Below are 24,190 nucleotides of genomic sequence, written 5' to 3'. Positions count from 1 at the left end.
TGTGTGAATTTCATCTAAAAAAATGCTGTGTTGCTCCAAGCTAGAGGATTTAATGACCAAATTGGGACCCTCTGAACCTCTCTTTTCCATCATCCACCTTTGAGATCGTGACTTTTCCAACAGACTGAGTGAACACAGCCCATGAGGACACAAAGCTTGAGCAAAGAATAGACCTTAGTGGTTTTTAACTACTGAGATGCGGGTGTTTGGGGTCACTCCAGCATGACTGAGTTCATCTTGACTTTTCAGAGGTTTTAGCCTAACCATCATCATTTTGGGAGCAGAGTAGGGATGGGAGCTTGGGGTCCCACCTTTCCTACACTCTCCCTTAATCCTTGTGTCTTCAGTTCCACGACCCACTCCTTCCCACGCTGTGCCCCTTCCCACATCCAGGCCCACTAAAGCTTCCTGTCTTATGCTGTGCCTGAGGAATATGCAGCCACCTGCTCTCTGGGGTGGGAGGAAACCAGACTTTCCTTCTACTGACTTCCACAGGGCCCTTCTGCTCTCCATCGCAACTCACGCAGCCTCCACCTGTGACCGGTTTCTCAGACTCCTCTGGCCTCGATGGTGGGGATTAGCTTTGTTCTTGCTGGCCTCCATCTCCGTGTTCTGCTAACTCACTTATCCCTGGCTTTCCATCCGCCAAAATTTTGTCCGCTTTCCTCATCCGATGTCATTTCCTCTCCTGCTCTCCTTGTCCTCGTCAATTTAAACCTTTCTGATTCCTCGATGGTCATTTCAGAGAGGTTATACGAGGGAGCAGAGATAAAATGTGTTCAGTCGGCCATGACTCACTGGGGTCATGAGTGTTTTTCTGCTAATCAGCTGATCAGGCGTAGACGAGCATCACCATTTCTGGTGACCATGTAGGACCCCTTTAGAAGGAGAGATCCCCCACCCAGAGGATATTTGGCAATGTTTGGAGACATTTTTTGGTTGTCACAAAGAGGAGTGAGGTGGGCTGCTATGGGCATTTAGTTGAGTCGAGGACAGGGATCCTGCCAAAAATTCTGCAATGCTCAGGACAGTCCCCCACAACAGAGACTTATCTGGACCAAATGCCGGTAGGGTGGAGGTTGCGAAACTCTGGTCTAAAGGACTTCTATTGTCTGGGGAATAAATTCAGACTGTAGAGCACAGTCTACATGTCCCCCGCCTAACTATTCTATACTCCCTCTGGGTTGCCATACTCCAGCCACAGGCATCTTCTTTTTGTTCCTGGAATGCACTGGACTTATTCCTGCCACAGGGCCTTTGTACTTGCTGTTACCTAAGCTCTCTTCCTGGATTTTCTGTTTCCTGACACCTTTGTCATTCAGGTCTCAGCTCAAATGTCACTACCCTCGTGAGACTTACCTTGACCAAACCATCTGTCCCCTCTCCCCTCAACACTCACCTCTCCCCCACCCAAGGAACTTTCTGTTACTTTTATAGTTGACCCTTGAACAACAGGGGTTTGAACTGTGCAGGTCCATTTATACGTGAACTTCTTTTTTTAAATGCATTACAGTACTGTAGATGTATTTTCTGTTCCTTATGATTTCTTAATAACATTTTCTTTTCTTTCTTTTCTTTCTTACGTTGCTGTAAGAATACAGTATATAATACATATAACATACATAATCTATGTTAATCGACTGTTCATGTTATTGGTAAGGCTTCTGGTCAATAGTAGGTTTGGGGTGCCTGGGTGGCTCGGTTGGTTAAGTGACTGCCTTCAGCTCAGGTCATGATCCCGGAGTCCTCGGATCAAGTCCCACATCGGGCTCCCTGCTCAGCAGGGAGTCTGCTTCTCCCTCTCACCCTCTCCCCTCTTATGCTCTCTCTTTCAAGTAAATAAATAGAATCTAAAGAAAAATAGTAGGTTCTTAGTAGTTCCGTTTTTGGGGAATCGAAAGTCATTCCCCAATTTTGAACTCTGCGGGGTGGGGGAGGGGTTGGCACCCCTAATTCCTGTTTTTTTTCAAGGGTCACCTGTCTTGTCTTTCCCAAAGTATCAGTTCCTGAGACTGGGTTGTTTTCTTTTTTGTTTTTATTTGTTACTTACTAGATGTTAGTTCCATGAAAGCAGGGACACTGCCAGTCTTGATTTTGATTTTTTTGCCTGGTGGACACGGTACTGTTCAGTAGATGGACAGAGGTCTTACTTAGCGATCTTCAAGTATTTTCCTGGTGTTTCTCCTGAAAGAACTTCTAAGTACTAAGTGCCCCTTGCGCATTTTTAAGTCAACATCTAGACTTTGTTTATCATAAGTTTATTATTTTTTTGAGATAACTTATTTATTTGAGAGAGAGAGAGCACACACCAGCAAGGGGAGAAGCAGGCAGAGGGAGGTTTCCACTGAGCAAGGACCCAGACTTGGTCCTCGATCCCAGGAACCTAGGATGGTAACCTGAGCTGAAGGCAGATGTTTAACCAACTGCGCCCCCCACCCTGGTGTTCCTATCATAACTTTAAATAGTTGCAGCCTCATTTCTCAATTATTATATTCATATTTTAGACTCTAATTTCTACTTCACACTCTTGAACATACCTGCCATCATTTATTTAAAAAAAAAAAATTGCATGAGCAGAAGATGCCGGTCTGGAGCCATGGTCATCCCAGCCCTGCGTGGCCAACTGTTGGGCCGTGTCTCCTCTGAGACGTTTGCAAACAAAGCTGCAAAGACCACAGAACCCTTTAGGGCTCTGGGCGCTGGGGAGGAAGGATTTGGTTCTACAGGTTCCTGCTTTCATAGGATTATTCCTGGATTTGTGCGACATCATGACATTGGCAGCAAGGCCATCTCCAGGGAGCAAATGGAGGGCAGGAACTTCACTCTGAAGCACCCAGGTCCTGGCATCGGGTCCCCGGCAAATACTGGATCCCACAACAAGCACCTTTCCTGTTTTTCCTCCGTGCTGCCAAGCCTGGGCGGTTGGATGGCAAATTTGTGGTCGCTGGCAAAGTGACAGAGGACTGGAATATTCTGGGAGCCAAGGACCCCTCTGGGTCCAGGCATGGCAAGAGCCCCCAAGAAGATCGAGGTGGCTGACTGGGTTCCTTTTCCTTACTCCCCTCCAAGTCTAGCTGGAATGCAGAGTGAAGTTTATGATTATGAAATAAAAACTAAACAACCTCCCCCCAAATCCATGAGCAGAATCTCACAACATCATGAAAACAAATGGGAAATGTCATAGGGAAAAAAAAAATACAAGAACAGGCTCTTAACAGTTTGAAACTTCATTTCCCTCTTTTTTTCCCTCCTTGAACTCATAGTTTCATTCATCTTCCCCCACAGAGATCCATCTTAAGGTAATATACTAGAAAGGCTTTTTTAAATTAATCACCCCATCATTTGTCTCTGCCACAAGATGCTTATGTGTAGTGATATTTATTTATTTGTTTGTTTATTTATTTATTTATTTTTAAAGACCTGTTTCCCCAGGGGTGTGATTTTGAAAGCTGTCCTGTGTTCTTAAGGCTGTAAGTGTTAAAAATTTTCTCTGGGGGAGCCTGGGTGGCTCAGTGGGTTAAAGCCTCTGCCTTCGACCAGCATCCCAGCATTGGACTCAGCAGGGAGCCTGCTTCCCTTCCTCTCTCTCTGCCGGCCTCTCTGCCTACCTGTCATCTCAGTCTGTCAAATAAATAAATAAAATCTTTAAAAAATTTTTTTCTCTGAATTATCACTACAATTATTATTTGAATATAATTGGTCAAAACAATATAACCATACTGCATTGTGATCAGTAATTGTTATATATTAAAATGTTTTATTCTTTTATTAAAAAAAGTTTTAAATTTCACTTGGCTAACATACAGTGTAATATTAGTTTCAGATGTACAACATATAAAATGTTTCATTCTAAATAAGTCTTTTAATGAGATGAATGGGGCTGGCTACTTTTTTTTTTAATATTCTCTCTTCTAGTCTTTTTTTTTTTTTTAGATTTTATTTGTTTATTTGACAGACAGAGATCACAAGTAGACAGAGAGGCAGGCAGAGAGAGAGAGAGCGAAGCAGGCTCCCTGCCGAGCAGAGAGCCCGATGTGGGACCCGATCCCAGGACCCTGAGATCATGACCTGAGCCGAAAGCAGCGGCTTAACCCACTGAGCCACCCAGGTGCCCCGGGCTGGCTACTTTTACGTGTATTTGTTTTCAGGTTCAGCTACCCGTGGCTGGAATGGGACAAAGTTTAGAATAACATAAGTGCTGGTCCCATGTTTTGTTTTTATAGAAGTAAATACTGAGAAATGTTTTTCACATAAACAGGAGACTGGAATGGGAATTTTGTCATTGCTTGGTCCCGTGTTTTGTTTTTATAGAAGTAAATACTGAGAAATGTTTTTCACGTAAACAGAAGACCGGAATGGGAATTTTGTCATTGCTAAGTGACTCAAGTTCACACTGTTTGAACCCCTATGTAATTTGCCACATATCACATAATAATTCATTATCAGAAATTATTTGTAGGGGGCACCTGGGTGGCTCAATCAGTTGAGTGTCTGACTCCTGGTGTTGGTTCAGGTCATGATCTCAGCGTTGTGAGATCAAGCCCCACGTCCAGGTCCACGCTCAGTGCGGTCTGCTCCAGATCTCTCCCTTTCCCACTGCACCTCTCCCTGCTCATGCTCTCTCTAAAATGAATAAATAAAATCTGAAAAAAAATTATTTATAGTCATCTATCGCTCAACAAGCCATGCTTCCCCATGGGGATTGAAAGCAAACAGGAAGCCATCTGAATTGCGAAAGGATGTGTCATAGGGTCCTTGGGATCATTCTCTTTCCTAGTCACACACTATGATCTCACGCGATGCCTCTGTTTGGCTTCTAGGCTTTTACTACCAAGTTCTCTCTAAGTTCTGAAATGAGTAAGAAGTATTGCCTTTCTTTTGTGAGGTGGAGGAAGCACAGTTGTAAAGGAGGGAACACCTTGAACCTTGGGCACTTTCTCAGGGATACTGGTTTTAGGAGAGAGAGCACACAGAAGCAGAGACCCAGAGTCCTTTTTCCTCCTCCCCCAAGATGTCATTTACATACGATAGAACAGACCCACTTAAAGTAGCCACTGGGTTGAATTCTGACAGATGTATATGCCTGTATCATCATCACATTCAAGACACAGAAAGGAAATCTCCTTCATTCCAGAAAGTTCTCTCATGCTCCTTTGCAGTCAATTCCTCCTTTCCTAGGTTCCAGGCAGGTCTGTTTTTTGTTGACTATGTACAGCAGGTGGCCCTTCTTGGCTGATTCCTTTCACCCAGCAGAATGATTCTGAGAGGGATCAAAGATGTACTTCCCTTTCCTTGCTCAGCTGTTATCCCTAGATGGATATATCACAAATTGTCTCGCACCTGTTGATGGAGATTTTGCTCGTTTCCTGTTTGGGGCCTATTATGAATAATGCTCATCCAAGTACAAGTCTTTGTGTGGACACCCATTTTCATTTCTCTTGCTTGTCTATCTAGGAGGGGGCAGGGTGCTAAGTCTACGTGGAAGACAGGTCCTCCTAAAACTGTCCTTGCCATGGGGTGCCTGGGTGGCTCAGTGGGTTAAAGCCTCTGCCTTCGGCTCGGGTCATGATCTCAGGGTCCTGGGATCGAGCCCCGCATCGGGCTCTCTTCTCAGTGGGAACTTTGCTTCCCCTCTCTCTCTGCCTGCCTCTCTGTCTACTTGTGATCTCTGTCTGTCAAATAAATAAAATCTTTATAAAAAATACAATAAAGTAAAACTGTCCTTGCCAGCACCTATCTCAGAAAGCATGTTTACTGACCTGGATCCAATGAAGTTTTCAGATCTAAAGTTCACAGAATAGGGGTGCCTGGATGGCTCAGTTGGATGAACATCTAACTCTTGATTTTGGCTCAGGTCATGATCTAAGGGTTGTGAGATCGAGCCCCATGTCAGACTCCACACTCAACAGGGAATCTGCTTGGGATTCTCTCTCTCCCTCTGCCCCTCTCCAAGCCCCACACCTGCTTGTGTGTGCATGCTCTAAGTAAACAAATAAAACAATGAAAAAAATATATGAGACAGAGGAACACATCAGACCACTCCAAGGAAGAAACCAAAGGAGACATTTGGAACCCGTGGCATTTGGTATAATTGGCTTGTTCTCTTCAGCAACACAATATTATTAAAAAAAAAAAAAAAAGGTGGGGACTACCATAGGTGGAAATAAAGGAACAAACCAACAGAATGCAGTGAATGATCCTTAACTGAGAGCAAACAAAAATTAGATGGAGAGAGGACAAACTCAGCTTGGCCATTCTTCCTACTGGGATAAGAGACCCAACAAAACTAATTGCAAAGGTAACAAGAGGCAATATTTTTTTTTAAAGATTTTATTTATTTGACACAGATTGAGAGAGAGAGAGAGACAGTGAGAGGGGAGTGGGAGAGGGAGAAGCAGGCTTCCCACTGAGCAGGGAGCCCAATGCAGGGCTCCATCCGAACCCCCGAACCCCCGGGATCACGATCTGAGCTGAAGGCAGAAGCTTAACAACGGAGCCACCCAAATGCCCCAAGGCAATATTTCTCCCGAGGATACTCAGCACCTCTAAGGTGTCAGTGACCTCCTTCTTTGAGCAAATGTTCCTTTCTTTTTTGCTGAGAAATTTTTGTCCCTAACACTGGGGACAATTTGCAGTTTGAAATTCCATTAGTACCAAGGAAGTACCTTTCTCTACTGGAAGATCTGTCACCTGGTCACTGAGAAGCTGCCTCCACTTCCAACGCTGGTACGGAGCCTCGAATAAGGGCTTTCTGAACACAACAGTTCACAGTAACTTCACTCTGTAGTGTCAGGGAAATAGGACCTGGGTCCACTTTGCAGTCAAGGCTGTTATTAGCCCCATTATTCATAGACCAGTTTTGCTTTGATCTTATCACACCCTGTTTCCACAGTCCCTCTGGCTGCCAAGCCCACCCCCAATTTATTCTCCACCCAGCAGCCAGGGTGACCTGTTAAAACCCAATTCAAGTCACATTGTTCCTCCGCTCAGTTCCCTCCCATGACTTCCTGCCTCACTCCAAGAAGATGTCAAGTCCTCCTGCTCCCCCTCTTCGGCTGGAGAGGCCCTTCCTGATCTGGCCTCATTTCCCTGCTCCCTCCCTCCTTCCACTCCAACCCTGCTGGGTTCTCTGCTGTTCCCCAAAGTTGGCTATCTCTGTTGGAACTACTCAGCTCTGAGATGGAGGGCTGAAGCAGCCATAAAAAAGGCATAAAGCAGGGGTGCCTGGGTGGCTCAGTGGGTTAAAGCCTTTGCCTTTGGCACGGGTCATGATCCCAGAGTCCTGGGATCGAGCCCCGCATCGGGATCTCTCCTCAGAGGGGAGCAGGCTTCCCTTCCCTCTCTCTCTGTCTCTGCCTCTCTGCCTACTTGTGATCTCTGCCTGTCAAATAAATAAAATCTTTAAAAAAAAAAAAAAGAGGGGGCACCTGGGTGGCTCAGTGGGTTAAAACCCCTGCTTTTGGCTCAGGTCATGATCCCAGGATCCTGGGATCAAGCCCCACGTCGGGCTCTCTGCTTGGCAGGAAGCCTGCTTCCCTTCCTCTCTACCTACTTGTGATCTCTGTCTGTCAAATAAATAAATAAAATCTTAAAAAAAAAAAAAAAGAAAGAAAAAGAAAAAAAGGTACAAAGCAGGGATACCTTAGTGGCTCGGTGAGTTAAGCCTCTGCCTTTGGCTTGGGTCATGATCCCAGGTTTCTGAGATCGAGTCCTGAATAGGGCTCTTTGCTCAACAGGGAGCCTGCTTCTCCTTCTGCCTGCGGCTCCCTCTCTCTCTCTGACAAATAAATAAATAAAATCTTTTTAAAACTGCACAAGACAACAGTCATAAAGCAATGTATAGGACTGTATTCCAGTAAGACTTTATTTAAAAAAAAAAAACAAAGGGCTGGTAGTAATTTGCCAGCTCCTGCCCGGGACACTAACTGATGCTGGACAAATATTTGTTGAGTGAGTTCCTGAAAGGAACCAAGGTCATGTCCTTATCCTAGGAGGAGAGAAGAGCCAATTAAACATTTTCAGGGAGTGTTAAATGCTACGAAGAACATAAACCAGGTGAGGAGCTAGGGGGGAGGGGGCTACTCAGGGTAAATTTTTTTTTTTAATTTAAGATTTTATTTATTTATTTGGCAGAGAGAGCGCGGAAGAAGGGGCAGAGAACTGAAACTCGACATTATTAAACACCAACTGGGCACCTCTTCCTTCCCTCCCTACAGCCCCCGGGAACCACCACTCGCCTCTCTGTCCCCATGAGCTTGACCACCCCGGGAACCTTGCGGAAGGGAACTCTCAATATCTGCCTGTCGTGGCTGGCCTTCTCTCACTTTGCAGAGTGTCTTCAAGACTTGGAGTTTGTACCACCCCTTGAAATTTCTTTCCTTTTTAAGGCTGAATAATTTTCCGTTGTGTGTATTCTAGCACGTTTTGTTTATCATCTGTCTGCGGATGTCCGGGTCGCCTCCATCTCTTGGATCTTGTGAATAATGCTGCTAGGAATGTGGGTTTGCAAATATCTGTTGGAGTCCCCGCTTTCAGATCTCGTGGGTGCCTACCCAGAATCCCTGCATCATAGCTGGTCAGGTTTTGTGCTGAGCACGGTGGGAGGCTGTGGCAGGCTTTAGGTGGGGGGTAGCATTCTTGCTAGACCCCCTCTGGCTTGCTTTCAGGACCCCTCTCTCTCTGGCTGTGTAGAGAGCACTGATTGCAGTGGGGAGGGACAGGCACAGGACACCAGGAAGGAGGCCGGTGTGGCAGTTGACATCAGGGATGGTGGGAACTAGTACCTTTCAGCACGGTGGCTGGGGAGGCCTCTACAGAACACATAATTAGATGACTGCCAATAGTGATAAGTAAATGGGAACAGGATGCTAGGATTCAGGGAGAAATCAAAAGGATCTCCCTGGCCTTCTTGTCTGCTAGGTCTGCTGGATTCACTCTATCACAGGCGACCAAGGCTGCCGGGCTGGAAATCTACATCCTGGATTTTCATCCAGTTCTTTTGTTGATTGCCAGTCAGGTGGGTTTGGCCCGTGGCCCAGAGCTGCTGTCTCAGGTGTTTCTCACTGTATGGACCCGAAGATGGGGAGAAAGGGGACGGAGAGAAGAAGGGAGGGACTTTGGTTCTGGGTGGGGAGAGCACTGGCAGTTCAAGGGCAGGGCTGGGCGTCGCTGGGCCACATCCCACCAATGGGACCCTGCATGTTCCTTCTTGTGCCTTAACCCTCAGTTTCTGTTCCTGGAAAATGGTACACTATTTATTTTCTGGTTTCAATGTTTATGTAAGGTGTAGCTCTTATAGAAGTGCAAACTCCTTGAATGTCCACCTCAATGAATTTTATTTTATTTCTTTATTTTAAGATTTTATTTATTTGAGAAGGAGAAAGAGCACAAGCAGGGGAGATGGGCTGAGGGAGAGGCAGACTCCCAGCAGAGCAGGGAGCCTGACTTGCGGCTCCACCCAGGACCCTGGCATCATGACCTGAGCCGAAGGCAAAGACTTACCCAACTGAGCCACTCAGACACCCCCCACCCCAGCTCAGTGAGTTTCATTTTTTTTTTTTTTTAAAGAGAGAGAAACTCCAGCAGACTCCCAGCTGAGTGTGGGATCTAATGTGGGGCTTGATCTTACGACCCTGAGATCATAACTTGAGCCAAAATCACAAGTCTGATGCTTAACCATCTGAGCCACCCAGGCATCCCTGATTCCCCCCCCACACACCATTTTTTAGAGACAAAGCACAAGCAGGGGGAGTGGCAGGGGAAGAGGGAGAAGCAGACTCCCCGCTGAGCAGGGAGCCCGACTCGGGGCTCGATCTCAGGACCCCGAGATCATAACCTGAGCCAAAGGCAGATGCTTAGCTGACTGAGCCACCCAGGTACCCCTGATTCTATTTTTTTTTTTAAGATTTTATTTCTTTATTTGACAGACGGAAATCACAAGTAGGCAGAGAAGCAGGCGGAGAGAGAGGAGGAAGCAGGCTCCCTGCTGAGCAGACAGCCCGATGTGGGGCTCAATCCCAGGACCCTGGGATCATGACCCGAGCCGAAGGCAGAGGCTTTAACCCACTGAGCCACCCAGGCGGCCCCCCGATTCTATTTTTAAAAATGTTTTGGCTGTGTGGTGATCTACTGTGCGCATATGTCACAATTCATTCATCTTTTTGACTACCAATGGGCCATGCCTATTCTAGTTTTTAGCTATATGAATAAAACTTAACGGGCATATCTCATAGATGTTTTTCGATGCCCATCAGCACTCCCGTCTCCCCCAGGAAGGAGAGAAGTTGCTGTAATGACCTTGCAGCCCTGTGTTCAGCTTGGGCACAAAGTACCTAGCAGTTTTCCAAAGTGGTTGAATCCATTTATGCTCCCACTAATGGAGGAGGAGAGTTTTCCTACTTCTCCATCGTGGCAGAAACTTGGTATTTTCAATTTAGTCCCTCCAGTAGGTTGTCATAGCTGGGGTTTTGTTTGCATTTCCCTGGTGACTAATGATGCTAAGAAAGTTTTCAAATTTTTGCTGCATCAATATTTGTGGAAAGAATGAATGAACAAAATGTGTGGATGACAACAGAAACACATATAGCCCTGTCTTGCCTTGCTGAAAGCCTACAGGTGGCTCCCCATGGCTTTTAAGGCCAAACTGAAACCCCTCCCTCGGCCAACAAGATCTTGCAAGTTCTGGCCCCTTCTGATGTCTCTTGCCCCGATGGGTGCTTTTTGCTTCTGCCTCTGGATTTCTGCCACCCAGATCGTCTTCCAATTCTTCTGAGGACCTGCTCTGTCCTGTTTGTGTTTCCTGCAAGCCTGAGACCAGACTCATCAGTTTTATCTCGGCTCAAAAATCCATCCTCCCAGGAGCCTTCCTTAACCTCTGCTGCCAGCAAGCCACAACCCTTGTTGGCTCTTTTCCACTTTTCTTCCTAACTTCTAATACAGCTGTAATAGACTTTCTTTATGTGATAATTTATTTATTTTAATTTCTTTAAAAAGATTTTATGTACTTATTTAACACAAAGAGAGAGATCACAAGCAGGCAGAAAGGCAGGCAGAGAGAGAGGGGGAAGGAGGCTCCCCGCTGTGCAGAGAGCCCGATTTGGGGCTCAATCCCAGGACCCCAAGATCATGACCTGAGCTGAAGGCAGAGGCTTAACCCACTGAGCCACCCAGTCGCCTCTTTATGTGATAATTTAATTAACCTGTTCCCCTACCATAAAAAAAATACTTGTAAAAACCTCAACACTTTGGGGCACCTGACCGGCTCCATCAAGGGAGTGTATGACTCTTGATCTTGGGGTCATGAGTTCAAGCCCCATGTTGGGTATAAAGATTACTTAAAAAAACCACCACCTACCACAAAAACAATCCTAACACTTTCAGCTCCATAGGAACAGCAATTGTCTCTTGTTCCTAGCAAGACTTGGCCTAAAATAGATGTTCAATAAATATTTGTTGAATGTATAAATCTTAAAGCAACTACCCAGGGAGTATTATCACTTGCATGTAAATGATCCCTTAAAAACTCACATTCAGAGGAACATGGGCCAATTTAAAAAAAAAAAATCAGAGAGAGGCGCCTGGGTGGTGTAGTCGGTTAAGCATTTGACTCTTGGTTTCAGCTCAGCTTATGCTCTTACGGTGGTGAAATCGAGTCCCACCTCAGACTCAGCTGGGAGTCTGCTCGAGATTCTCTCTCCCTCTCCATCTGCCCCTCTGGCTCATGCTGTCTCTCTCACCCACTCTAAAATAAATAAATAAATAAATAAATAAATAAATAAATCTTTAAAAAAAAGTCATAGAAACTAATCCTATCTCCCTTCCTAGGTCCTGTGTGTGTGTGTGTGTGTGTGTGTGTGTGTCTCATATTCAATCATTCTTTTTGTTTTATTTGATGCAGCTGATGTGTGTATGTGTGTGTGTGTTATGGAAACGATATACCAGGCAGGGGATTAAGGAGGAGAGGAGGGAAGAAAGGTGTTGTGGGTACCCACAGTGAAAGCTTAGACTCCCAGGCCCCAGCCCCAGCTCCTGTGTCACTGATTGCCTGGCCATTAACCACTTCTAAGGCGATGGGGCAAAATGGCCAACGTTATAGATTCCTCCCTTCCCAACCAGTCTGCCAGCGTTCAAAGTGTGATTTAGCCACCTACTGTCTACATAACCCCTGACAAATTACTCTGCCTCTTTGGGGCTCAGTCTTCTCCACCACAAAATAGGGATGATGATGATGGTGATGATAATAATAATAATAACCTCATGGGGGAACGCCTGGGTGGCTCAGTGGGTTAAAGCCTCTGCCTTCGGCTCAGGTCATGATCTCAGGGTCCTGGGATCGAGCCCCGCATCAGGCTCTCTGCTCAGGAGGGAGCCTGCTTCCTCGTCTCTCTCTGCCTACTTGTGATCTCTGCCAAATAAATAAATAAATAAATAATCTTAAAAAAAAAAAAAAAACACCTCATGGGCTTGTTGTGAGTATTTAATTCATGTTCATTGCTAAGAACACGACCTTAGGAAGCCCTATGACTGCAAATGCCTGCTAATTATGCTTACATGGTGGTTTGACTTACGATTTTTCAATGACACAATGGTGTGAAAGCTATACACATTCTGTAGAAACCAGACTTCGAATTTTGAATTTGGACGTTGTCCTGGGCCAGTGAGATGCCCTATGATACTTTCTCACCATGCAGCAAGCTGCAGCCCCCAATAGGTCATGCCATCAAGAGCACCTGTAACCAATAACACGGACATTCTTTACATCGGACATATCCAACACTTCATATATAGTGGGCTTTGTGTCGGATGATTTTGCCAACTGTAGGCTAATGTATGTGTTCTGAGTACATTTAAGGTAGGCTAAGCTAAGCCATGATGTTTGGTAGTTCAGGTACATCAAAGGCATTTTCAACTTAGGGTATATTCAGCTTTTATGGGTTTATTCCACATAACCTGCTGCACGAGCTGAGAAAGGTCTGTATGTCTCCAAGCCTCCTTTTCTTTACCTGTAAGGTGATGATCAATAGCCTGGCTGTTTGAGTGCTGCTCAAAGATGGTGAAGAAATGCCGAGGAGCTTTGTAGACATGTTGGGGAGACAACTGTTTGGGATAGAGGTTGGAGTCTAACAGCCATGAGTGGGGGGAGTCTGAAGGGTGGTGGGTTCAAATCCCATTTCTGCCATGGCAGCTGTGTGACCCTGGGCAAGTTACTTCACCTCTCTGAGCCTCAGGTGCTTTGTACAATGTTGGGGGCGGCAACTGTTTGGGATAGAGATTGGAGTCTTTGGGCCTCGAGTGCTCTGGCGTCAGATGGGTCATGGGTTCAAATCCCACTCCTGCTATGGGCAGCTGTGTGTCCTTGGGCAAGCCACTTCACCTCTCTGGGCCTCAGTTTCTCCATCTGTGAAGGGTTCACTGCGAAGTGTATCCTTGTCCTACTGTCTCTGTGTCAGCTCTGGCGTCAGCGGGCTGGGTCGGCTCGGTAACCCTGGAGAAGTCACTCAACCTCCGTGTCGCTAGTGACGATGCAACGAGGACGCAGCTGAGCCGTTTGGCACTCTCGGGGCTGGCCCAGGGCTCGGAACCCGGTTTCTCCTGGTGTTACTCTTACGGTTGTCGTTGTCGTCGCCGCGGGACTGGAAAACGGGTGGCAGGGGCCGGCCGCAGAGGTCCCCGCGGCTCCCGGAGGACACGCGCCGCCGCCCGGGCCCCCGCTGAGCTGTAGGGCCGTGGGCGACGGGCAGGGCGCGGAGAGGCGCAACACAACCTCCCCGCGCCCCGCGGCAGCAGGAGAGCGGGGCGCCGGGGCGGGGCGGGGCGGGGCGCCGCATCCCCGTGACGCGCGGGCCAACCAGGCGGCGTTGCGGCCCCGGCCCCCTCCGCCGCCGCCTCCCGCCCTCCCGCCGCTGCCGCCGCCGTCGCCAGCAGCCGCCTGCCGCCGGGCCCGTCCGCCCGCCCGCCCGCCGCATGGAGCTCCGCGGCTTCTGCAGCGCCGATGGCTCCGACCCCTTCTGGGTACGTGCTCGGCGGCCGCCCGGGCCGCGTGGGGCCGCCGGGAGGGGGCGGCCGCCGTCTGGAAGGCCGGCCGGCGTGGGGAAGCACCGGGCGGGGCGGGCCCGCAGCCCCCTCGGCACCCACGGCCACCCGGAGCCGCGTTGCCCCGCTCCGCAGCCATCCCGGGGGTGGGGGTAGGGGGTGCGGGTCCGCGCCGGGTCCCTCGCGGGGGTCGCTGATGCGGGCGGGGGGTGGAAACTTGGGCGGCTCAGTCCCCGGGAAGCGGGGCGAAGGCTTTGCATGTGCCGGGCGCCGGGGCTTTTAGGGGAAACGTGGGGGGCCAGAGCCTGGGGTGAGAGGGCTTCCTGCTTTGCGGTTGCCCCCGCAATTGAAAATAACCTTCCGCGGAAGGGGACGCCAGGGATGGGGGCGGGGGTGGCGGGCAGCACAGGGGGTTGTCTCCAGGTTAAGTTCTCCTATCTCCTTTGTGGGTTGGGGTTCTCCCCCTTTCACAAAGAACGCCCCCTTCCCAAAGGTCTGAGCTGGGAAGAGGCTCGCGGGCTGTGGGAAGGGATGTTTGTCCCCTTCCCGGTTTGCCTCATCAACATGACTCTCCTGTGGTTACGGTTTTTTTTTTTTTCCATCTTTTACTTTCTGTCTGCCTCCTTAATTACTATAGGGGAATTTGGAGAAACAGGGGAAGAATTAGGGAAATTTGGGGAACAGGCAGGGAAGAAGGTAGGGGTGCTCACCCCTGCCATGTCTCACCTGACCCTTGGGTCAGGTTTGGGTGCCCCCCCCCCACCTTCCCGAGGATGTCCGGGATCCTGGTACCTTTGTCATCCCATCTCTGTAATGCGAGGCCCCTCTCTGGGGATGCACGTGGCTTGTACCCTGGCAAGTTTTCCTCTGCGTGTTCACTGCTGCTCCTGGCCCCGGCTCCCGAGTCCACTTTGGGTGGTTTAATCCCCACTGTCTTGGGCTTTAGCTTCCCTGTAATGCGATTTACCCCTTTGTTTCAGGAGGTCACGTCTGTGTCACACTATCTTGATTATTGGTAAACACAATAGGCAAATCTGGACAGCTTTTTCACCCTTTGTGTAGGACTCAGGAGAGAAAAACAGCTTTGGCTCTTTGGAGCTGGTGATTAGCATCCAAAAATACCTCCTTGTCCTGTTTTGTGGTGCAGACTGCCTTTGGAGTGTTGAAAAAGTCATCCCGGAGGGCTCCAGGGGAAGGCTTTCTTTTGGGGGATATCAACCAAATACAGCTCAGTATGTCCCCAGTTTTCAGGGTTACTCTCCCGCTGGAAGTCAGAAAGATGATTTTGCATTCAGGGTTGGGGGTTGCGGCTGGGGGATTGGAGAGCATTTGGAAGGTAGGACTCTGGAAACACCTGTGGAGTCCCCGCTCCCTGTACCAGGTGTAACAGCACCAAGATTATCTCTGCAAAGACCCAGAGGGGGATCTGGTCGAGTGTTGCTGTGAGTTCTGGAGTGTTTGTTTCCTTGTTTATTTTCTTCTCCCAGGTTACACAGGGGGGAAAATATAGGCGACCATAAATTAGATTTTGCATCGGGATGTGCTTTATTGATGACAACTGGCCATCGATGATTAATGAGGTTTTCAAAAGCGGGGTGTGTTTTGAGGTGCTCTCTGTGTATTTAGCTTAAGAAGCTCACCCAGGAAAACCACTTGGGTTTTTTTGGCTTTGGACTTCTTGCTACAGAAATGATCAGGTGGTTGTTTTGCTTAGGGAAGGTAATGGCTGGTCTTCACTGGCAGACCCTCCCTCTTCGCCCAGTCTTTCACCTTGCAGAATTTCCTCTGCCTCTTTCTTTCTGGATTCCTGGATGCCCCCGTTTTGGGTGCGGGAGGGGGTGTTAGGGGCCTGGAACTAGAGTTTGAGAGCTGGCCACTACTGCCTGAAAACTTCCAGGTAGCAGGAGAAACCAAATGGAACAGAAAGAAGGTAGCTTTTGTGTTTTCCAGGGTGGCATACTCAAGGCCCACCTCCCAGCCAATTAAACCATGTGAACTTGGCCAAGCCACTTGACTGTTGTGTGCTCAGGTTCTGCATCTGTAAAATGGGGGCAGGTTTCAAAAAAAAAAAAGGGCTTTTTATGGTTATGGTTGTTTGAAGAGAAAATGTGATCACCTAGTAAGAGGCCGAGCCTGTGGCCTGAACAGAATTAAACAGTGCATTTTAAAAAAATCATTCTAGCTGAAGATGAAGTTGTAGGTTTCCAGTTGCTTGTCCTTCCTTTGGACTCACTTTTTCTTCAGTTGGTGGGAAAGAGATTGGGCTGCCCCCGCCCACGTATGCCTGGCTTCTCCCTGACCAAGGTCGTGTGTTCAGAAGTTAAAGGGACTGGCCCACGTGAGACTCTTATCAGAGCTTTGTTCCTGGGCCAGTGCCTGCCTCTGAGCTTCAGGAAATGTCCAGAAAAACCAGAACGTGGAAGTCGTCCATGGTGAGGGTTTCACTGACTTAATCGCCTTTACACAGGCAGGTGGTCCGGGGTGAGAAAAGAGCATCTTTGTTACCCAAATAGGTGCCAATTTCACCAAGATTTGGCTTATTTTTTTCCATCACTGCTGGCAGGAGGGGGCTGTTTTGTGGCTGGTATTTGTATGATGGTTGGGAGAATGGGCCTGGGCCTCTCCTTCGGTGTTAACTATTAAAAATTATTTATTAGGTTGCAGACCCAGTGTAGAAAAATTGCAAAAAAAAAAAGTGTCAAAAAGGGGAAAAAAAAAAGTAGTAAGCGGTGCAGGGCCCCAGAGGGAGTGCTCGCATCCCCTGGCTTCCAGTCCTGGTCCTGGAGCTCAGGAGAGTTACTTCTCTGTGTGCCTCAGTTTCCCTATATGGAAATTGGGGGGTGGATAAGATAAAACGAAGAAGCAAAGAGCAGTGATGTAGGAACAAATGAGCAAATCCTTGGCAGGTACTTAGAGTGTTGCTGCTTGGTATACAGTTAGTGCTCAATAATTGTAAGCGGTCGACACCGGTTGGAATTCTCTAGTTAGTTCTTGCTGCTGCCCCTGCTGTGGCTGGCGGTGGGTGGAAATAGCAGATCCGTGTTGCCCTTCATGGAATCCTGCTAGTATTTGACCCCCCGAGCTGCTGTTTGCCTCGGAGAACTCGGTAAATCTCGGACTATTTGAATCAGCAGCCAAGGGGTGGGAGAACAGGAATATTTTAGAAGCTGTTAGACATTCCCCCTGGGGTAAGATCTGGCCTTGGAGTCAGTGTAATTTGTCTCTTAATAGCTCCTCCTGGCTTCACAACAGTCTTTGAAGAGCCCAATTTCCACCCTCCAAGTCTGCCCCCCCCCCCCCCCAGTTTCCTGTCAGTTTTCAGAGTCATCCCTTTACCTTCCTGTCTACTTCCGCCTTTTTGTGCATCCCTCATTCCAGTCTCCCCCTCCCTCCCTTTGGATGGTTAGAGCTGAAAGGGACCCAGGAATGGATGGGATCCTCCCCTCATCCCACTTCCTGCATGAATGTGGGAATCTGGAGGCCGGAATGGGAGCATGAGGGGCCCAAGGTAAGAAGGTAAATAGCTTGGGGAGGAGAAAGGGAACCTTTGAGAGGACAGGGCCGGGCAAGAGCTAATACGGGGTTCCCAGGTTGCCTTACTGCTTTGCCCTGTTCTCCTTCCCCCAGCTGGACCGTCTCCATCGGTGATACTTTTGGGGGTGAATGTGGTAATGGACTCAACTTTTAGGAACTGCATTCTCCAGCTGGGGGTGGGAGGGGTGTGGGGTGTGGGGGGGGCGGTGCTCCATCCTAGCCTGTCCCAAACAGAACTTTGGACCCTCCTAACACCAGGTAATACCAGCCTTGTCCTCTGGTGCCCAGGCCCCACACCTGCAGCATCCTTGACCCACCCCTCCCCAGCCTCCCATTCCCCATCTCAGCTGTCAGCACAGCCTGTTGCCTTTTTCTTCAAAATGTTTCCATATCTGCCGGGGACTCACCGTTTCCATATCTGCCGGGGACTCACCGACGCCCGCCTACCCTCCCCACCTCCGCCCAATTGCATTCTGGCCAGAGCCACTGTCGGTTGGCTCACTCTAGGATTTGAGCATTCCCTCCATACTCCTTTCCCTGCTTCCATCCTTGACCCCTGGAGTCTCGTCTCAATGCAGCGGCCAGCGGGGGCCTGTTGAAGACACAGGTCAGGTCCCATCCACACCCCCCCACTCCCGACGCTTGACTCCAGACTTGGACTCAGATAGAAGCTGAAAGGCTTAGGCCTACTAGAGTCTGCAGAATCTGGCCTGTCACCTCACTGAGCTCCTTACCTGCTACTTTCAGTCTCGCTTCACTTCTACCACACTGGTTACTAGACCGCCTCAGGGCCTTTGCACTTGCTTGGAATACTTCTTTACCTTCAAGTATTTGTTCAGATCACCTTAGGCAGTTTTTTTCTGACTCCCTGCCACTTCTTTGTTCCACTAATCCTTTGCATTCCCTCCTCTACCCTTCCCCACCCCAGCCAATCTAATACATAAGATATTTTTACTAATTTTGTTTATTCTCTGTAAACTCCCACCAACAGGTCAACTCCACAGGCCCAGCGGTGTTTTGTTTTGTATTTGGCCTGGGTTTATTTATGGCCACAATCCTTGCACTTAGAATGGTGCCTGGGACCTAGTAGGTGCCCAGTAGATACTTGTGGAAGACATAAATGACACAGAACGCTGGCATGGCTTCTGAGCTGGGCTGTAGTCTCTCTGCAGAGGTCTCTAAGGACAGAATAGTCACTCACCTGTCTGGAACGGATACCCGGGGAGGCCGGGCTCTCTGGCTTCCACGCTTGATAGCATAGAGTCTACCTTGCAAGGGTCAGCACTGAGCCTTGCCCCCTCCCTCCTTTCCCAGGATTCAGTGCTTCAGACACAGTCCAGGCAACGTTTGAATTCGAGTGTGGGAGGTCCAGATCTAGCCCACCAGGGAGCTGGTTTGGCTTTATTTCAGAAGAGGCCTGCGGGCTCCCGTTCGTTGCATTTCCCCCTCCTTCTTATTGTGGCTTCAGTTCTAGAGCCCAGCTTTGGTTGCTTTTTCCCCCTTGTGCTTTCTCCCCTGGCCCGCTTCCTTCACTGAGGGGACTTAACCAGCACTGTTGGCCATTTAGTTCCACGGGCACCCCCTGCCTCGAAGCCCAAGCTTCTGGTGAAGTGCCTGGGGCCCCTCTGACTCGGTAGCTTGATGGTGCCAAGACCACCAGCTCCGTCAAGGTCATGTTGGCTGGTGGAGGGTGGGGATGCAGAAACTAACTGCGGGTGCCCGAGGAATTTGAAACAAGTGTCCTGGGTGTCTGTTGGCTCTACGTTTTCATGGTGGGATGAGGTCTAGCTTTTATTATGCTATCTTAATGGTTAGTAAAACGCTAGCCCATCAAAACTTGCCTGAACATTTTTCAAAAAAAACAAAAACAAAAACAAAAACAAAAAACAAAGTTCTCGTAAAAGGGACTGGAATGATGACAAGGGGTTGGACATCCTGAGGCGTGGGCTTCCCCCAGCCTGGAAACTGGGACAGTGTTTCTTCTGATGGAGGTATGAAACCTGTTCTTAGCGTTTGAAGGCTGAGGGTCGGGGAGGGGGCAGGGGGGGATTTGAGGAAGCTGGCTCAGGGGTGGGGTTGGTAGGTGTGGCGCACAGTTTGTCAACCGCACCTCTTTGACATTTGGGGCCCACAAGTTGAGTGGTGTCTTTGACCTCTACGGACGGGGTGCCGGGAGCATCTCCCCGTGTTGTGACAACATGGATGCCTCCAGACATCGCCCCATGTCCCTTGGGTGTTGAAGTCACAGTGCTGTTGGCGTGGAGCAATCTGCAGAACAGATCTGGGGCGAGACTTGCCATTGACCTTGCATTTTCCCCCGCGAGATTTGAGTCATTGAACTTCTCCTGTAATTAGCTTACCGGGTGTTGCCTTGGAGAAGTTTAATGAGACCGTAAGGAGGCTAAAGTCGCATTACGTGGAGGAGGAACAGGCTGGCTTTGCCACGAGGTCTTGCCTCTTTACACCTGGAGCCTGTGTTTCTCAGCGCTCATCATTCTGGCTGGAGGGTGTGATGATGGAGGTTGGAGCGGAAGCGTCAGGCCCTCATGTTGATCTCCCCAGGAGAGGTGGACAGTCACAGAGTGGGGGTTCTACTTAGCTTGAGGTCCCCTTATCTTCGTCGTGGGATTCATGCCCTGCGGGGAGGTTGCCAAGTCCCGGAAAATGGGTCTAGATGACTGGGGAGGTAGTAATTGACATTTTATGGGGCTTTTCCCTTTCTTCTCTGAGATTCTCAGTGCACCTTTTATTGGCCTGTTAGGTCGCTACTTGGCTGGGGGCGCCCTCCTCTTTGGAGAGCATTTATTTATTTTTCCCAGTATGAAGAACTTCAGAGAGGTCTTTAAAAACACTGGATTTGATCGCTTGTTCTTGCACAACCCTTTCTTACTCATTTAGTCAGTCTTTTGTGAACTGAGCATCTACTGTGTTCTAGACACTGGAAATGCAGCCACAGATGAGGTAGATGAGATGTGTGTGCTCATGCAGCTTACACTTAGGAATGACTGCAACAATTTTGGGTAGTGGTAAGTGCCACAGAGTCACAGACTGGGAGGACCTGGGGGTGGAGTACAAGCTATGAAAGAGGGATATCCAGGGTCTAACCTTTGACCTGTGATCTGAATGGAGAAGCTGGCCTTCAAAGGACTAGGGGAGGGAAGTAATTAGGGGAAGACAACTGCAAGTGCAAAGGCCCTGGGGTGCTTGAAGTGGTCAGAGTATCAGAGTTTAACTCAAAGGAACTACAGAGCCCATCTCATAAAAATCTTGCCTTCAGCATTCTGCAAAAATGCATAAAGTGCTAATAAAATGGCTTGTGGTGGTAATAATAAGGGCCTGAAAATTCCAAAGAGGAAGCTTGGTGAGGAAATAGAGCCATACTTGAAGAGGCGTGGGCTTCTGACCCATTTATGTTGGAACGAGTCTCAGGTTTTTTTTTTTTTTTTAAGATTTTTATTTATTTATTAGGCAGAGAGAGAGAGAGAGAGAGAGAGGAGGAAGCAGGCTCCCTGCTGAGTAGAGAGCCAGATGCGGGGCTCGATCCTAGGACTCTGGGATCATGACCCGAGCCAAAGGCAGAGGCTTTAACCCACTGAACCACCCAGGCGCCCCATGAGTCTCAGGTTTTTACAATTAAAGTCAATGTGTATATTTTTTCTGTGTCTCATCTGTTTCTGAACCGTAGCTGAAAACCCTTCAGGGTTAGACAAAGTTGGGATTCCCCGCTCCCCAGCTGCCCGTGATTCTCCTCCAATGGCATTTCATGAGCGGTGAAGGTGACTTGCTTTAAATTGCCAGGAAAATCTTCTTTTAAAACTAGACGTTGAGGGGTTCCTGGCTGTCTCAGTCAGAAGAGGGTGCGACTCTTGATTTCAAGGGTTTTAAGTTTGAGCCCTCATCGGGTGTAGAGATTACTTAAAAAATAATAGAATCTTAAAAAAATAAAAACAACAAATGAGATGTTGAAATGATCTGGCTGATTACATGAAGATCTGGCTGTGATTTGATTTGGTTAATTGTGGTTTGATTGTGCTGTTATTTTTAAAAAAGTGAGTAGTGTAGGAGAATACAGAGGGAAAGTAAACGTTTGAGTACATTCCGCCTCCCTCTTTTCCCAGAGGTAGCCACTAGTGATAGTTTCTTGGGTTTCCTTCTAGAAGAATGCCAAGCGTATATGCAAATATGTATGAAGAGGTGAGTGGGTACATACATCTTTTTTTCCTCCCTAGATGGGTTCATATTCTAAATAATCTGTGTTTCTCTCCCTGCACTTAAAAACCGATGTTAATTTTTTTTTTCTATATTAAGTCCATGCAAATTAAAGAGGAAGTAAAACTTGGTCATAAGCCACACATTCTTCTGTTCTATGACTGTGCCGTACATTTACCTCTGTCCCACGTTGGTCGCTGTCTGGGTTGGTTGCAGAATTTTGGCCTGATGCACAGCGCTGCCCAGAGCGTTTCTGGGTACTCCTCTTTGCACACGTCGATGTAAAATGACTCAGCAGAGTAAGTTCCTCCTTGAGGAATGGCTGGGTTGAGGGATCTATGCCTTGAGAACTTGGTGGTTCTGATTGCCCAGTGTGTGCTGTCCGCTAATGGACCCAGCAGTGTTTATTAAGCACCTGTTGTGTTCCTGGCATTTGAGGCAAGAGTAAGCAAGCTGGAAATAGACCAGGTTCACGTTCCTTCCCTATATAGGTAGAGGATTTTTGTCCGGCTGAGTTAAACCTTGTATTCCGGGAAGTTCTGGAGGGTGAGTGCTCAGTTTTGCTCCCATTTAAAAAAAAAGTAGGGTTCAGTGTAAAGCAATCTTTGCCTTCTCTGTCATTTTAAAAGAGCTTTGACATCAACAATTTAATGATGTGTGAAGTTTTTACTCAAAATCCCATCCTGCTAATGTAGCTCGATTTTTTTTTGGGGGGGGGGCACATAAACTTCCTGGCCTTATTTATAAAAGCAGCACTCCTTGTTAAAGAGACATCACAGAGATACTTGTTTTGTTGTTTATTTATTTATTTAATTAATTAATTTATTTTTTAAAGATTTTATTTATTTGACAGAGAGAGAGAGATCACAAGTAGGCGGGGGGGGGGGAAAGCAGGCTCCCCGCTGAGCAGAGAGCCTGATGAGGGGTTCGATCCCAGGACCCTGAGATCATGACCTGAGCCGAAGGCAGAGGCTTAACCCACTGAGCCACCCAGGTGCCCCTAATTTTATTTTTTTTTATGTAGACTCCAAACCTCGTGTGGGGCTTGAAGTTATGACCCTGAGATCAGGTGTCACAGGCTCTACTCACTGAGCCAGCCAGGTGCCCCCATCCCAGAGATATTTAAAAGTAGTATTAAAAGTAGTAAAAAAAAAAAAAAAAAGTATTAAAAGTAGTAGGTGGGTGCATATTAGCTGTTCCCGGGAGCTAAACTGAGGTCGTCTTCCAGGATTTTCTGGGATGATAGAAACGTTTACAAACAAACACGTTTAAATAAAAAGGTTTATGTTAAAATCATTGCTCTGCTTTTTATTTTTACTGAACCTATGATTCATGTCAATACATAGAATTTCACTGTTTGCATAATAGGTGATATGTAACATGCTATTTAATTATTTATTTTTAAAGATTTTATTTATTGATTTGACAGACAGAGATCACAAGCAGGCAGACAGGCAGAGAGAGAGAGGGAGGCAGGCTCCCGCTGAGCAGAAAGCCCAATGCAGGGCTCGATCCTAGGACCCTGAGACCATGACCTGAGCCGAAGGCAGAGGCTTAACCCCTTGAGACCACGTGCCCCGTAACACACTATTTAATACAACATAGTTTATTTGATAAGGGTCAGCACAGAGGATCATAGGGGAAGGGAGGGAAGATGGAGTGGAAAGAAATCAGAGAGGGAGACAAACCATGAGAGACTTTTTTTAAAGATTTTATTTATTTGACAGATCACAAGTAGGCCCAGAGGCAGGCAGAGAGAGAGAGGAAGGGAAGCAGGCTCCCCGCCGAGCAGAGAGCCTGATGTGGGGCTCGATCCCAGGACCCTGAGATCATGACCTGAGCTGAAGGCAGAGGCTTTAACCCATTGAGCCACCAGGCGCCCCCATGAGAGACTTTTGACTCTGGGAAACAAACTGAGGGTTGCTGAAGGGGAGGTGGGTGGAGGGACGAGGTGGCTGGGTGATGGGCATTAGGGAGGCCACGTGATGGGATGAGCACTGGGTGTTACACACAAGTAATGAATCATTGAATACTACATCAAAAACTAATGATATGTAATGATATGTTGGCTAATTGCATTTAAATAAAAAACTTATTCATAATTCTTTGATATTTCAAGTTGTATTTGGAATGATATATATAACAAATATATATTTGTTAAAATTAATGCAGCCGTTTTTCCCTGTTAATAATCACTACTTGCATTATTTCCCGTTTTTTTCCATTCCCATGAAGAGTGCTCCAGTAAGCATTCTAGTACATAGGTCAAAATCAGGTAATTTTTTTTTTTTTTTTAAAGATTTTATTTATTTATTTGACAGAGAGAGAGCTCACAAGTAGACAGAGGCAGGCAGAGAGAGAGGAGGGGAAGCAGGCTCCCCGCTGAGCAGAGAGCCCGATGCGGGGCTCGATCCCA

The 24,190-nt window shown here is 47.8% G+C and overlaps 1 protein-coding gene across 1 annotated transcript in view; it reads left to right on the top strand.

The window, feature by feature from the left end:
* Positions 1-13,757: 13,757 nt before the first annotated feature.
* The window catches only part of ABCC1 (ATP binding cassette subfamily C member 1), a 127,894-nt gene continuing 117,461 nt past the window's right edge, over positions 13,758-24,190 (top strand). The window contains exon 1 of the mRNA XM_032836225.1: positions 13,758-14,010. Within this exon, the coding sequence (XP_032692116.1) occupies positions 13,963-14,010 (48 nt within the window). The 5' untranslated portion in view covers positions 13,758-13,962. The remainder of the gene's footprint in view (positions 14,011-24,190) is intronic.

This window comes from Lontra canadensis, unplaced genomic scaffold (genome assembly GCF_010015895.1).
Source record: "Lontra canadensis isolate GAN:19392208 unplaced genomic scaffold, GSC_riverotter_1.0 scaffold91, whole genome shotgun sequence".
NCBI classification, from domain to species: Eukaryota; Metazoa; Chordata; class Mammalia; order Carnivora; family Mustelidae; genus Lontra; species Lontra canadensis.
The sequence above is the reverse complement of the archived record's forward strand: the minus strand, read 5'-3'. Positions and strand labels throughout refer to the sequence as shown.